At 46.1% G+C, this 15,887-nt stretch overlaps 1 protein-coding gene across 3 annotated transcripts in view; it reads right to left on the minus strand.

The window, feature by feature from the left end:
• The window catches only part of CA9 (carbonic anhydrase 9), a 324,823-nt gene that overhangs the window by 52,821 nt on the left and 256,115 nt on the right, over window positions 1-15,887 (minus strand). For all 3 annotated transcript variants that reach the window (XM_069205726.1, XM_069205727.1, XM_069205728.1), the window contains exons 5-7: window positions 7,636-7,728; window positions 5,417-5,483; window positions 3,175-3,332 (exon numbers count right to left, since the gene is read on the minus strand). In XM_069205726.1, the coding sequence (XP_069061827.1) occupies window positions 3,175-3,332; window positions 5,417-5,483; window positions 7,636-7,728 (318 nt within the window). The remainder of the gene's footprint in view (window positions 1-3,174; window positions 3,333-5,416; window positions 5,484-7,635; window positions 7,729-15,887) is intronic.

A 15,887-nucleotide genomic window follows, 5' to 3' on the forward strand; every position in this document is an offset into this window, starting at 1 on the left:
CAGCTCCTGAATCAACTCCAGACCATCTAGAACTCAGCATCAAGACTTATTCTTAACCACCCCAGAAGAATCAGCATCAGCCCTCACCTCAGGGACCACCACTGGCTCCCCGTCCAGGAAAGATGCCTCTTCAAGCTCCTCACACACACCTACAAAGCCCTCCGCAAAACCGGACCAGCCTGCTTAAACAACAGCCTGACATTCCACCAACCAACCAGATTCCTTTCCTCCACCCTCGCCCTGGCCCACGTCTCCACATCTGCTGTGACTGCTGCGGAGGACATGCCTTCTCCTACCTCGATGCCAGATCCTGGAACGACCACCCCCTCCACTTGCACACCTCCCCCTCCCCGAAGGATTTCAGAAAGCAGCTCAAGACCTGGCTCTGAGGTCCCCAACAGTGCCTGGAGATCCACCGGGGTGACAAGCCATGCTCTACAAGACTTCTTGAATTGAATGGAATTGAATTGGTGAGCAAATAAACAATGGATTTAACTCAGATCTGTGAGTGGGGGTGAATGTTTAAAATGTTCCGGCATTCCATCCATCATCTTCCTGTGTTGCTAAAATTGAGAGTTTCACCATGAGTCTGATCGCCCATCCCAAGGTCCGGAGAAGATGTGGAAACAGAAATCTTCAAGAACAGTATCTTAGGTCTCTATCCTGGAGATTAGTAAGGACCCAGCCTGGTCAGTGTGGACAGAGTTGACAGTTGTCACTCTGGAATATTTAGACACCCATGGTGTGGATGTGCAGGAGGTAGGGAGAGCTTGGCAGGAAGCATGCACTGGACGTGGTAGAGCTGGGACCAAACACTCAATGGTCCATATTTCAGGTGATGCAATAGAGAAGAATGGTTTCACTCTCCCTTCCAGCGTTGTTTAACACTTCCTCCTCAAAGCTGTTTCCAGACACAGGCCCATGTATATGGGATTTTGACATAGGGTGGTGCAGCAAGTCGCATACTGCCCTGCATCAACGTGAAAGGGCAGGAATGCAATGTATATATCCAATACAGCGCATTCTTGTCCTTTCCTCTGCGCTTGTGTCATTTCATTTCGGAAGCCTAGTGCCAACAAAGGCACACTTGTATCATGGTGCAAGGGTGTCTGTGTTGTCGGCATGTGTGTTTTTGTGCAGGAAGTGGCACCTTCCTGCACGAGAGGCGCTTACCTATGTAGCACACATAGATAGAGGAAAAAATGAAGTTATTTCTCCTCGTTGCGCCTCTTCTTGGGAGGTGTAAGGTTTTGGTGCATCCTCAGTTAACGTGTCCTAGTAAATCTGGGAATGCATCAAAATCCAAGGGAGGTGCAACCAATGCAACGCCCATGGAACGCCTCATGAGCGCAGGGTAAGGCGACTTGCGCTGCCTGCCTTACTCCATATACGTGAAGTAATTCAAAGCACTGTGGCTTTGAGTGGGCTCATGGATAGGGTTAAAAGGTTTGGACTGCTGTTGTGTCACAGGTGGTGCAAGGGCGGCACAAGGGGCTCAGAAATATGCCCCGTAATGTCCGAAATCTCCATGACCAAAAGTACAAGGTACAAGGTCCCACCAGTAGGGACAAAGTTCCCCTGGCAGTGGTAGCAGTGATAGCTGATGAGGCCAATGTTGATAGTCTAGTCAGTGGAGAAGTGATTGTAAAAGACGCTGAAGAGGTTGAAGATGTTGTTAAGCATCTGGCTGGTTTCAAGCAGCTCTTGGAGGACATACCCTGGGCTTAGTCAACGCTAAGTTGATCCTCGTCAATATTGAGTTACTTATGGTTGATGCTAAGGGGGCTGAAGATGACCCTGAATCGATCATGGTTGACATTCAGATGGTTGCGTTCGATGCCAAAATCTTTGAAGGTTTTACCAAGACTGGTGAATGAAAGGTCACAGGTTAGCCAGTCTGAAAATTCCTCAAAGTAGGACATAACATGTTGACAAGTGACCTTTCGATCAGTAAAAGCAGAGTTAAGGTTGAACTTTTCACCATTTTCAATCCTCTAATAAGACTTATTGCCTCGCGAGAGATGCTCTCTTCCCTGCGACAGAGAAGAACCTTGGAGAGAGAGATGGCCAGACTATAGGGAGACATACCTTGAGCCTCTTTACCTGATCTATTTACCCTACTAGAAAATTCCATGCACACCAGATTACAAGCAGTACACACTGTTCATAAGGATCCCCTTTAAAGACTTCTATTGTCACAGAGCCGATTCTGCCAAGTCTCCCAGGTCCATGCATGGCTAGCTGCTCCAGTCCAGGTTTGTCTTTGCATTATGGGATTTGTAGTAGTTTTTTGTCCATTATAAAAATTGCATTACAAGTCACAAACTGCAATGAAAGAACTGGGACAGAATCGCTGGTTACGCGTGGACTTCGGAAACTCGACAGGTACGCCTAATAACCTTCAAGAGCCTGGGTGTTTTTTTGTTGTCTCACCTTGAAAAATATGTTGTAGTTAATGAAACAAACAATGCTCAAGGGAGCAAAGGCCTAAAAATCACGGTATTACAGTTCCTGGCATGCAGACAGAAAAACTGAAGTGATCCTGCCCTCCAGCTTGCCACAACAACAAAATAACACAAATGTTGTCTAAGAAAACTATATTTGACTTTTAACAGCTTGAAGTGCACAAAAATAGCAGAGGTCTGCCCAGAACTCAGGCTTTGAGGTGCTGCGAAAGACTCAGATAGCTTCCGTGAGGTGGAGTTTAGGACCCAGAAGCTCACTGACTGAGATGAGATTACCCAAACAAAGAGGTGGATGGGCTTCTAAGGTGCAGGTAGTTCAAAAATGGGAAATGTTTCAAAATGGTGTGATTTTTGATAAGATCCTATGCCTACATACCAACATTTTAAAACTGGGAAGTGGTAGATTTTGAAAATAAAAATCAGAGGGCTGTATTTTCCCCATTGACTCATATTGAAGCAGATTACATTTTAGACAGGAGATACCTAAAATAAAGCCATTTTTGGCGTACAAAATTGTGGGTCTCCTCACATGTATGCCTCTGCGTATTATCAATTATTGTGGTCCATTTTTTGCCATACGGTAGATGATGCACAAAAAGTTGCTAAAGTTTTCAGTTCCCACCCCGTAGCCCCCTCAAGGCTGTCTAATAAGTAGGCATGTGGTCAGTGAGGTGACCACTCAGCCCTATGCGCTTGTTTCCTCACAGACCTGTGCCGGGGATATCTTGATGGTGTCATTGAAGACGGTCCAGTTCACGGTCTGGAAGCAGGGGGGTGTTGTCAGGGATCCGTTGTAACGAAAATACCGGTCCATCCTGGTGGGCAGCAAGCCTGAGATGTCGAAGCCTGGAACTTTCGTATCCTCCCCTAGAAAGGAACGGAGCACGGTTATCACACTCATCAGTCAAAGCCTCTCAGAGAGCAGTATGGAACTATATTTGTCACCTTGGAGGCTCATTAGGAAGATAAATTTATTTATTGCTACCTGAGAAGTTCCCTTAGGAAGATAAAAGATTTTTGTTGTCACCAGAGAGGTTTTGTTTGGAAGATAAATTATATTTATTGTTACCTGAGAGGTGCCCTTAGGAAGATAAATTATATTTATTGTCAGCGGAGAGGTTTTGTTTGGAAGATAAATTCTATTTATTGTTACCTGAGAGGTTCCCTTAGGAAGATAAATTATATTTATTGTCACCGGAGAGGTCTACTTAGAAAGCTAAATTATATTTATTGTTACCTGAGAGGTCCCCTAAGGAAGATAAATGATATTTGTTGTCACCGGAGAGGTTTCGTTAGGAAGATAAATTATATTTATTGTCACCGGAGAGGTTTCGTTAGGAAGATAAATTATATTTATTGTGCCCGAGAGGTCCCCTTAGGAAGATAAATTATATTCCGGGGAGGTTTCGTTAGAAAGATAAATTATATTTATTGTTACCTGAGAGGTCTACTTAGGAAGATAAATTATCTTTATTGTTACCTGAGAGGTCCACTTAGGAAGATACATTGTCACCAGAGAGGTTTTGTTAGGAAAATAAATTATATTTATTCTTATTGGAGATGCTCTCTTAGGAAGAAACATTGTCATAAGGACTCTCATAAAGTAACGAGACTGCTGTATTTGGTTGTGCAGCACCTCTGCATCGTAGGCAGCGGAGTCACTCCCACACCAGGTGGCAGCTGTCGACCCAACCCTCCCGGCTCTCTAGCAGCACCTCACCAAAACCCAACCGGTAAAGGCGATTTGTGGCAGCCTTGCATGGACTCTGAAAACCCTTCAGGGAAATCATGGTGGAAACAAGTCTTAGCCTTTTCTCTCCACATACAAGTCTCTTACACACACAGAGGGAAGGAAAGAGATGCAGGACCGTTCTCAATACATTTATTGAAAAGACTGCAATCACTGATAAAATGCATGAGCTGCAATGATTAGGATAATGAGGAACAACAAAATCAGGAGTGTGAAAATCAGAGATGTGAATATAAATAACCCCAACATATTTGTAATAGCATGAATACACAATTCTAATCTCTCGCCCATAAGCGAGAGCATGGCGACGCAAGCCAAATCTGCCCATACAGTGTCCATGTGAAGCACACCCACCCCGTTACCTTGGTACAAGGTCAGACCGCCAGTCCCCAAATCAGGATCCGTGGGACACGAGGCTGAGCTCTACTGAAAACCGTCATGCAGCACGGATGGGAATTCTGGCTGGACCCCCCTCTAATGCCCTTTGTCCTACAAGATGTTTTTATGGGGACATGTTTATGTTCATGTACAGAAGCCTAACGCGGGTATGTACCTAAGCGCTGGACTGTTTACGCAGTCTCGGGCCGGCAAACAAAATATTATTGTGCGGGCCTCGCATTCTGTTCTTGTGATTCCGAGGAAAAGAACGTGATGCAGAGTGCACCATCCATAGCACTGATGACGATGCTTTCGTAGAATAGCAGCTTATAATGGAATTAAAACAATGCCACTAAAGAGCCAATAATAAAATTAGTAAAATGGAATGATATTTAGCAAGAATACTGAATAAAAGGGCACAGGCTGCAGGCCTAAGCTAAGCTATCACTGAGCCCAAGTGAATAACTAAAACAACGACATTACATTTATTGTTACTTGAGAGGCTTCCTTAGGAAGATACATTATATATATTGTCACCTGAGAGGCTCCCTTGGGAAGGTAAATTATAAGCGTTCCTACCTGAGTGGTTCTCTTAGGAAGATTAGGAAGATAAATTCCATTTATTCATACCTGAGAGGTTCCCTTAGGGAGATAAAGTATGTTTATTTTCCCTTTTTTAATCCTATCCATAGCATTTTAGTTCTGGGAGAGGTGAAGGTTTTAAGGAGAAAGTGTGTGTCATGATCAGGACACTACTGGATATTGGAAGTTAACTTTTTAATGAAAGATATCATGTTTGCCAAAGAACGCAGATTAATCCTACCTTCGGTTGCAACTTTATCAAAGTACTCCAGCAGGTGTGCATAGTAGGGATTTTCCTCAGGACCGACCTACAAGGCACAAAGAAAGAGTGAGCCCACATTACAGGTAAGGGTCATAAAATGCACCACCAGGTTGCAGTCGATGCTGCAGACATTATGAAATCCTACTAACAGCTGTATTGAAGGACAGGATAAAGGTACGTTTTATTAGGAATCTAATCAAATAAACACCCCCTAAACACGACTTCAGTTGACGTAGGGATAATCCCTCAAGAAAAATAATGCGGAAAATATCGAAAGAAAAGAACGGCCTATTCACAAGGGCATTTATGAGTAACTGAAGCAGAACTTATGTAGTATTTTATGGGGCAATCACAAGGTCATTTATGAGTATGTGGAGAAGTATTCCTAGGGTTTGTTTTGGGGCTAATCAAAAAGGCATTTATGAGTATGTAAAATACTACACCTGTAGTATTTTATGGCGCTAGTCACAAAGATATTCATGACGATATTAACCAGTTCTGCAATAGTATTTTTTAAGGAAAATTACTGAGCCATTCATGATTATGTAAAATAATACTTCTGTTGTAATACTGTGCGCCCTCCTGTAGTACTATTTCACATACTTATAAATACTTCTGTGAATCAGGCCCAATATTCTCAGGACATAGGTGGTCATTTTGACTTTGGTGGTAAAAACTGCCTACCGCCGCTGTGACGGCCGTCAAAATACCACCACCGCGGCTACCGTCCGTCCACCATATTATGAGCACTGTGGGACTTCCCCCACAAGAAGGGTGGAAATTCGGCTGTGTTCATGATGGCGGACGGTGGTAAGGTGGCGCTGCTACCACTAGAATAGCCACACCAGTTGAACGCCGCCAGCCGTATTACGACAAGTAATAAGGTCTGGAGGTGTTCTGATGGCGGGGCGCTGCTGGCGGTAGCAGTGCCCCTTCCCATTCCCTGCCGGAAGACCACCTTGCGCAAGGTAAGTAATGGCTTCTGACAGAGGCGGGGGTGTTGTGCGTGTGTGTGCGTGTGTGTCTGAGTGTGTGCATGAATGTGTGAGTGTGTGTGAATGCATCTGTGTGTGTTGTGTTGTTTGCGTGGTTGTATGCGTGTGAGTGAATGCGTGTAAGAATGGTGAAGTGAGTGCGTGTCTGCATGTCAGTGTGATTATATGTAAGAATGTCTGCGAGCATGTCTGGAATTATGCGTGTATGAATGCAGGCATGCCAGTGTGAGTGATTGGGTGTATGCGTGGTGCGTGTCTGCGGGTGTGTGAGTGTATGAGGGGGGGAGTGTGAGGATCGGAGGGAGTTTGGATGGAGGGGGTGTGGGGGGTGTCTGGTGAGTGATGGGGGGGTGGAGGAGCCGACTACCAGTGAAAGGTAAGGAATTCCCTGTCACCGGTAGGGCCTACCGCCATGGTATTCGTAGCATTGCTAATGCCACAAAAACCATGGTGGTAGGCAGGCTCATAATGCCGCCGGCAGTACTGTGCTGGCTACCGGCCTGGAGATTGACATCTCCGGCCTGGCGGCTGATACCGCCATGGCGGTATGAGTGGAGAAGTGGCGGGTTGGCTGCAGCCAACCTGCCATTTTCATAATGCGGCAGAATGTACCTCCAGCCTGTTGGCTGTGCTACCGCCACATTAACACTCACCGCCGGGGTCATAATGACCCCCTTAATGATTTTCTATACAAAAATTCATGAGAGAGTGTGTACATTAAGGGCCTGATTTAGAACTAGGTGGATGGGTTACTTAGTTGCAACGGTGAGGGGTAGCCCATCCACCGAAATATAAATCCCATTCCATTCTATGAATTTTAGATTTCGGCGGATTTGATATCCATCATCGTTGTGACAGAGTAACTCCTCCACCGAGTTCTCAATCAGGCCCTAACCCTCTTGAATTACATTTAGGATGGTCCTCTTGTACAGCCTCTGGAACCAGGAGTATTTAATAGGCAGATGTGAGTTCAATGTCCTGATCTACAGAACGCTTGGCATTCTATTTAGTGTAACGTCCAGGCCTTTGCAGACTCTCAAAGCAACAACAAATGGCTGGTATTTTTCTCTGGGAAATATGGCAGTCCAACCCTCAGGGTGGCATTGGTCTCACTTGGTAATCAGTGAAGACGTGATGAACACAATACGCACATCAGGGTGACCTCACCCACAAGATGAGGCAGTGGGTCATGCCAGTGCTTACCTCAATGAAGCCCCCAAGCACCGCCAGCCCACCTGGCTTGTCCATCGCCTCCTTGATGCTGCTGTACTCGCTGGAGAAGTACACCATGTGGATCTGCAAAGACCAACACAAAGCGACTCAGAAGAAGGCACATATGTGTGTAGGATACATGCACCTCACCTGCTATCACCATACCAACAACTCACCACCAACAACAACTCACCACCAACAAGCCACCACCAACAACAATGCACCACCAACAACTCACCACCAACAGCTCACCACCAAAAACAGCTCACCACCAACAACAACTCACCACCAACAACTCACCTCCAACAGCTCACCACCACAAACAACTCACCACCAACATCAACAGTGGCACGGTCATCGCCACATCAACCATTAGTTCATAGTCCCCTCGACTTGTTCCACCAGAATATCAGCATCAATACCAACAAACTACACACTACCACACATAACACCACAATGTCAACATCTCAACCACACACCACTGGGATTCACACAACACATCGTGCATAGTATCAGAAAAGACAGAGCCCAGCACACCCACTTATCACCTCTTGCATCACCGGTGACTGTGTAACTCAGTCCATCCTGGTGGTGTGGGTTGGCCTCAATTCACAGCCATGCAGTAACGTCAGCAGTAAAGCCACATGCCCAACAAACACCCAAACACCACATTTACCACCACATTACACCTGATGTGTCAGATCTACCTCTGGGATGTACTAGTGTGTGCATGGTGTACTTTGCACAAACATTACACATTTTGCACAGGCTGTGTATATGCCACAGCTTTTAAATGTATTTCACTGCATTTCTGTTTTGTAGACACTTTAGCTACACTGTGCTTCGCTCATGCATGTTTTGCAGATGTCATGCATGTGCTGTATTTACACATGCGGATTTCGAAGACACTACATTTATGTTCTATGCTAGGCTGTATTTTGCAAACACACATTTTGCACAGACTATGCCTAGGCTGTAGTTTGCAGATGCTCTTTTGCAGAGGCTACGTTTAAGCTGTATTTTGCAAATATATGTTCCGGAGAAATTATCTTTATGCAGTTTTTTGCACGCACGTTTTCCAGAAGGTGTTTTTTACTGTAGTTTGCACCCTCACTGCAGAGTCGATGCTTGTGCTGTATTTTGCATATTTTGAAGAGACTGAGGGGCACATTAAAACCCCGGCGGTGAAAACCGCCTACCGCCATAGCGACGGCTGCCAAAAGACCGTCTCCGCGGCTACCAGCCGCCCGCCGTATTATGACCACGGCCGGATTTCCGCCAGAAGGATGGATGAAATCTGGCTGTGGCCATGCCGGCGGATGGCGGTAAGGTGGAGCTGCTGCCAGCAGCTGCGCCACGCCAGTAGACCGCCACAAACTGTATCATGACCCATGATACGGCCTGTTGGTGTTCTGCTGGTGGATTCTGCTGCTGGCAGTAGCGCCCCGTCCCGTCTCCCGCTGGAGGACCCCCTGACATTAGGTAAGTCGGGTGCTCTGGACAGGGGAGAGGGGTGGGGTGTGTTGTGTGTGTGTGCATGTATGGATGTGTGAGTGCGTGTATGTTGTGTTGTGTGAATGCGTGTGTGCTTGAATGTATGTCAGTGTGTGTGGATGTGTATGTGAATGGATGTATGCATGCGTGGATGAATGTGGGTATGAATGTGTGTATGCGTGTGTTTGTGTGTAAATGAAGGTGCATGTATGTCGCGGGGAGGTCTGGGGAGAAGGGAGTGGGTGGGAAACTGGGGAGGGGGAATGGGGCGGGCAGACCCCTATCAGTGACAGGGAAGGGATTCCCTGTCACTGATAGTGCCTACCGCCATGGTTTTCGTGGCAGTGAGGATGCCACAAAAACCATGGCGGTAGGCGGGGTCATAATCCCACAGGCAGGCTAGTGACGGTCGCCTGGCTGGAGACTAAAGTCTCCAGCCCGGCGGTTGCCAAACCGCCAATGTCATAATATGGAGAAAAGTCCAGCCAGCCTGTTGGCAGTACTTTCCTCCATTTTCACGCCGTCGGCGGGGTCATAATGACCCCCTTAGTGTATATTGTAGGCCAGGGCCATGCTGTATTTTGCCCATGCATCTTTGCAGGTTATACTTATGCTGTATTTTGAAACACATGTTTTGCGGAGACCATGCATGTGCTGGTTTTGAAACGTGATTTGCAGAGACCATACTGGTGCTGTATTTTACCCATGCATGTTTGCAGACCTTGCTTGTATTGGACTTTGAAACACATGTTTTGCAGAGAGCATGCTTGGGATGTATGTTGAAACTTGTGTTTTGCAGAGAGCATGCTTGGGCTGTATGTTGACACACATGTTTTGCAGAGAGCATGCTTGGGATGTATTTTGAAACTTGTGTTTTGCAGAGAGCATGCTTGGGCTGTATGTTGACACACATGTTTTGCAGACAGCATGCTTGGGCTTTATGTTGACACACATGTTTTGCAAAGAGCATGCTTGGGCTGTATGTTGAAACTTGTGTTTTGCAGAGATCATGCTTATGCTGTATGTTGACACACATGTTTTGCAGAGAGCATGCTTGGGCTGTATGTTGAATCTTGCGTTTTGCAGAGATCATGTTTGTGATGTATGTTGACACACATGTTTTGCAGAGAGCATGCGTTGGCTGTCTGTTTAATGTGGGTTTTGCAGAGAGCATGCTTGGGCTGTATGTTGACACACATGTTTTGCAGAGAGCATGCTTGGGCTGTATGTTGACACACATGTTTTGCAGAGACCATGCTTGGGCAGTATGTTGAAACTTGTGTTTTGCAGAGAGCATGCTTGGGCTGTATATTGACAGACATGTTTTGCAGAGATCATGCTTGTGATGTATATTGACACACATGTTTAGCAGAGAGCATGCTTGGGCTGTATGTTAAACGTGTGTTTTGCAGAGATCATGCTTGTGCTGTATGTTGACACACATGTTTTGCAGAGAGCATGCTTGGGCTTTATTTTGACGATTTGCTCTTGCTCTGTTTTGCACCATACCTTTTTTACTAGCTGTTCTTTTGCTCTGTTTTGCACATGGATGTTCTCTGCAGGATATGTACACTATGTGCTACAGATCTTCTATAATCACGCGCTTTGCTGAATTTGCACCTGAATTTTCTTGCAGGCTCTTCTTTCCCTGATCTCGCAATACAGCCCAAAATATTATCACATTTTAATACTCTCTGGGATTATGATTTGTGGTGTAGTACTCTGGCTAAGCGCCTAGAAGCAAATTACTTTGTAGTGTATGCTTTAAAACAAAATATGGATTCCAAACTTGGTTTCCCTATACAGGGTTCTTGTCCCATACCCCTCAGTGTATAAATCTTTGTTACTGTGTGAACACTGAATTCATGCTTATTCTTAGATTACCTCTGAAACTGGTGCAGATCATGCAGCTAGGGATCCCTACAATCCCTCCTACATCTGGACAGCTCATACCTCTTTAGCTTTGCCTGGTTAAAAGATGGCCGATGTCCGGTGACATCTGTTAGTGGCCTGTTCTAGTTTGAAAGATGGCCTGTAATGTGGCCAGATCCAGCAGATTCTGGGGGTCATTCTGACCCTGGCGGTAAAATCCGCCAGGGCCAACGACCGTGGGAGCACCGCCAACAGGCTGGCGGTGCTCCCTTGGGCATTCTGACCGCGGCGGTACAGCCGCGGTCAGAAACGGAAAACCGGCGGTGTACCGCCGGTTTTCCACTGCCCTGGGGAATCCTCCATGGTGGCGCAGCTTGCCGCGCCGCCATGGGGATTCCGACCCCCATACTGCCATCCTGTTCCTGGCGGTTTTGGCTGCCAGGAACAGGATGGTGGTATGGGGTGTCGTGGGGCCCCTGGGGGCCCCTGCAGTGCCCATGCCAATGGCATGGGCACTGCAGGGGCCCCCGTAACAGGGCCCCACCATGATTTTCAGTGTCTGCCATGCAGACACTGAAAATCGCGACGGGTGCAACTGCACCCGTCGCACCCCTTCCACTCCGTCGGCTCCATTCGGAGCCGGCATCCTCATGGAAGGGTGTTTCCCGCTGGGCTGGCGGGCGGCCTTCTGGCGGTCGCCCGCCAGCCCAGCGGGAAACCCAGAATACCCGCGGCGGTCTTTTGACCACGCAGCGGTATTCTGGCGGTCCCAGCCAGGCCGGCGGCTTCCGCCGCTAGCCAGGGTCAGAATGACCCCCTCTAGCTTTTGATCTAAGCCACCATCCAACACTTGGGAGTTCCAGCTAACATCGGGTTTGGGTACCTTTTAGGTCCTCCTGAGTTTTAGGTAGTGTCCACAGGCTCTCCAGAGGAAGGGAAGACCTGTTGGACCATGTTTGTCGCGCAGAGAGGATGTCTTCTAATGGAGATCTTACAGGTTGCGACATCTACATCCCCCACCCGCCCAGGGCCTGACTGTGTAAGGATATCAACGATCGATAAAGAGACAGGAGACTCAAGAGCTGAGGAATCCATCTTTGGCGTCCATTTGTGTTTGGGGCCTGACAGCTCCCCACAGACCTTCTTGAGATAAGAACTCTGTGTCGAGAGTCATCACTTCTTAAAAAGTGTCTAATCACAAACTACATTTGTAGTACATTTAATAGTCCTACAATAATACCACCAACACACCACAAAATGCTATTCACAAACCTACATGGGGAGGTCTCTCCCTTCTCCTCTCTCGTCTCTTATGTTTGGAGATCTCCGGCCCTGCTGCCGACATGTCCACACACGTACACGTATGTTTGAACCATAACTGTACGAGGGAACAGGGAAGGCAGCAGGAAAGTGGTGAATACTTAATGGTCTGTACACACACACACAATAAAGTAACCTCATTGCTGTCCAGAAACTGCACTTCTATAGTTACTACAGCCAAAAAAGGACCCAAAACAGTCACAAGGGTACTCCAGCCCAGAAGTGGAGTAAATTCAGCACCACACGGGGCGAATAACTGCTGCTACAAAACCCTACCACGGAAAATAATGCAGAGAGGAAATTAAACGATATAGGAGCTAATGTTAAAATAAATAACATTATGTAAACTATTTAGAAATATAGATAACGTGTATTTAATATAAAAATTGGTAAATAATACAAATATTATTTTATTTAAAATATTTTATTAACCTTTTCTACATTTAAAATGAATGTAACATTAATATCTATTAAATATAAATTACATGAGATTAATTTAATACATCCCTTTTAATAATTTTTAATATATATTGAAAAACATACTTGTTTTACCTTTAGTTGGATTTTGTTTAAATTTAAACTTCGGAAAAATATATTTTTAAAATGTAATAAGTTTAAAATAATTAACTTTAAATTTAAAATTAAATTATTAATGATATCCATTTTACATTGTTCTACAATTAAAATAAATATAACATTCAATTAACATTTATACATAACATAAAAATATTTTTTTTTATTGCCCACAGCCAGTGGCTCTTCAGGCTTAGTGACACACGCACGCGCCTGAAGACAGAAAGCTCATTTTATTGGCAGGATATTATTGGTTTCAATTTTCATTCTTGTTAGAGTGTGCTTTGGAGCGTTAGAGGTCCTTACAGTACTCTGTGATGGTGGAGACAGAGTCCTAGTGCCATCTGGGATGCTGCCCCTTGCATGACCCACCTCAGGATGTGAGGCATCACAGGACAGACTTGTCGACCTCAGATGCAGCAGCCACCGCCATGCTTCTTCTCAGACCCCTCTACTTGACAACATCTGGGTCATGCTAGACACATCTCTCTCTCTCACACGTGCAGTAGGATCATTGACTCTGCTCTCCGTTTAGCTGAGGAACTATTCCCATAGGATGCCTGAGCTGGCCTATCTGCCTAAAGAAACAGAATCCTGGAGAGAGAAAGGGTTGTGACCTGTTTCTGCAGTGAAGGTTGTTCTGACAGTGTTCTTACCACACTCTCATCCCTTTGTTATTTGTATCAGTGGAGACATCTAATGTACTTGTCACTGCATCTTAAATGTGTTCTAGGCTATCCCTGACTCGTCTGGATGCAGACGCCATTCGCTCACTACATGACAAGTCATCCAATCCTGTCCCAGCTTCCTTTGGGGTCTCTTTGGGGTCCCTGTGCTGCCCTCTTTTCACACCCAGTACTCTGGATTCAAAATAGTTTTTGGTCATTTGATGCCATTTTGGGTCAACGTCTCCCCTGTACTCCGCGTCCCTTCCAAGCCGAGAAGGGTTTCCTTACAACACGGCTCCAGGTGGTACCTTGAGTTTTAGGCTTCAGGTTTGCCCTTGTGTTAACCCTCCTGCTCTGTGGCTCTTGGAGCTCCAATTGGAGCCAGGTCACCTGACCATGAGGGACCCTTCCCATTCGCCTACAGGTGGGCCGGATCCGGAAGCGGGTCGGTGTGCCCCAGAGGACTGATCTGCTGTCTTTGGCTGCTCGATTTTGACGAAGGAGGAACATCTTAAAAGAAGGTTATGTTAATGGCTCTGCTTAAATCATCTGTTTTGATCAATTTGCAGGTTTTTTTGATGTAGGACGGTTTATACTGATTGCAATGTGTTTAATATAGTTTTTGAACATTGAGTACAGATGATTTGCGTCAATTGTCGCATTTGCCTCTACCCCTTCCCGGCCCAGTAGAGGTTCCTTAGAGACAGGCTCCCCTCTGTATGTGTATGTTTTAGGGTTCAGGTCTGCCCCTGCGTTAACCATCCCAGTCTGTGACTCTGAGGGCTCCAGTGGATCCCAGGTGACTTCCCCGCTAGTCCTGTTGTAAGGTTGAAACATGTTGTCTGGGCTGGACACATTGTGGAAGATGCAAGAATAAAGTTGCTAATGAAGAATAAAGAATAAAAAATAAGTGTTAGTTTGCTGGGATCAGTTGACTGAATGCAGAACGTACATATTTAGACTTCGGACACTACAGCACTGATATTATAATTGTGATTTCTGTGGTGATTTCCACTACTTTTTGGGTGCTCCCCTTATCGCTGCAGTTAGTTGTTCTTTGGGGTTTCTTGGGGGGGGGGGAGCCTCAGGGTGGAAGTACTGTCATCATGAATTATACGTAAGTAGACACTGTTGTGGTGGATTTTAGATATCACTACCTTTCAGGCTGTTGTTTTCGCTTCACCGCTAGTGGTGGGGTACTAATGGACCCAGGTCACCAGACACATAGGTTACTCCCTACTGTGTTAGGGTTCAGATTTTTCTTCGTATTCAACCTCCCAGATTGTGCCTCCTTGGGCTCCCATTTGACCTAGACCACCTGACTGCTAGGGTTGAGTTTCTATTGGACCCAGGTCACCTGACTGCTAGAGTTGGGTTTGTATTGAACTCAGGTCATATGACTGCTAGGGTTGGTTTTCTATTGGAACCAGGACACCTGACAGCTAAGGTTGGGTTTCTATTGGACCTAGGACACCTGACTGCTAGGGTTGGGTTTCTATTTGACATAGGTCACCTGACAGCTAGGGTGAGGGCTCTCTTTGGAGTCCGATGACCTGATTACTAGGGCTTTTCCTCCAACTTAAATTGAACAAGTAGAGCAAACAAGCTGGGTGGCCAGGCTAAGTCTATTGCCTGCCTGGAAAGTCATAGAAGGGGCCTAGGGACAGGAACTCTGTTTCTTCACCTCCAGACCTCCAGGTAAGCAGCCCCTCACCTCTACAAGTGTTAGGTGACAGGAGATAGCTGTTAGTGGCCCAGGGTCCATTGATCATGGGAACAAACCCTGATTTACATCCACAAAGTTGTTGAGCTCTAGCAATAATCCCTACTGGGTGGGACCCCTTTACATGGGCACATTGATATTTTATCTATTAGGGGCAGCCTTCTTATTAGGGGACTTTCAGTCCTGGATACACCCCCTACAGGACACAAGGGATTATCACTCTTATGTACAGCCCTAATACACATGCAGGGGGTGATGTTACGTCTCCGTAAACTAAGGAAACTCGCACCCGTAGCTACTGCCCACCTGTTCGGTTCCAAGAAGTTATCCCTTCTGAGCACAGACCACCGACTGGGCTCCAGACATCTTTTACCCTGGATACAGTCCACCAGTAAATAAACCAGGCGGATGGCCTTCCATAGGTATAAATCGCCTTCAGTTCCACGAGAAGTGGTCACCCCTGGGACAACATTTCAATATTCAAACATATGCAGTGCCCAGACCAATCCACTGCACGCTCACAGGATTAGAATAGTTGCCTTCAGAGCTTATAGCCCTACAAACATATTCAACGATATAGAGCAACCTGTGCT

Source organism: Pleurodeles waltl, chromosome 1_2 (genome assembly GCF_031143425.1).
Source record: "Pleurodeles waltl isolate 20211129_DDA chromosome 1_2, aPleWal1.hap1.20221129, whole genome shotgun sequence".
Classification (NCBI taxonomy): Eukaryota; Metazoa; Chordata; class Amphibia; order Caudata; family Salamandridae; genus Pleurodeles; species Pleurodeles waltl.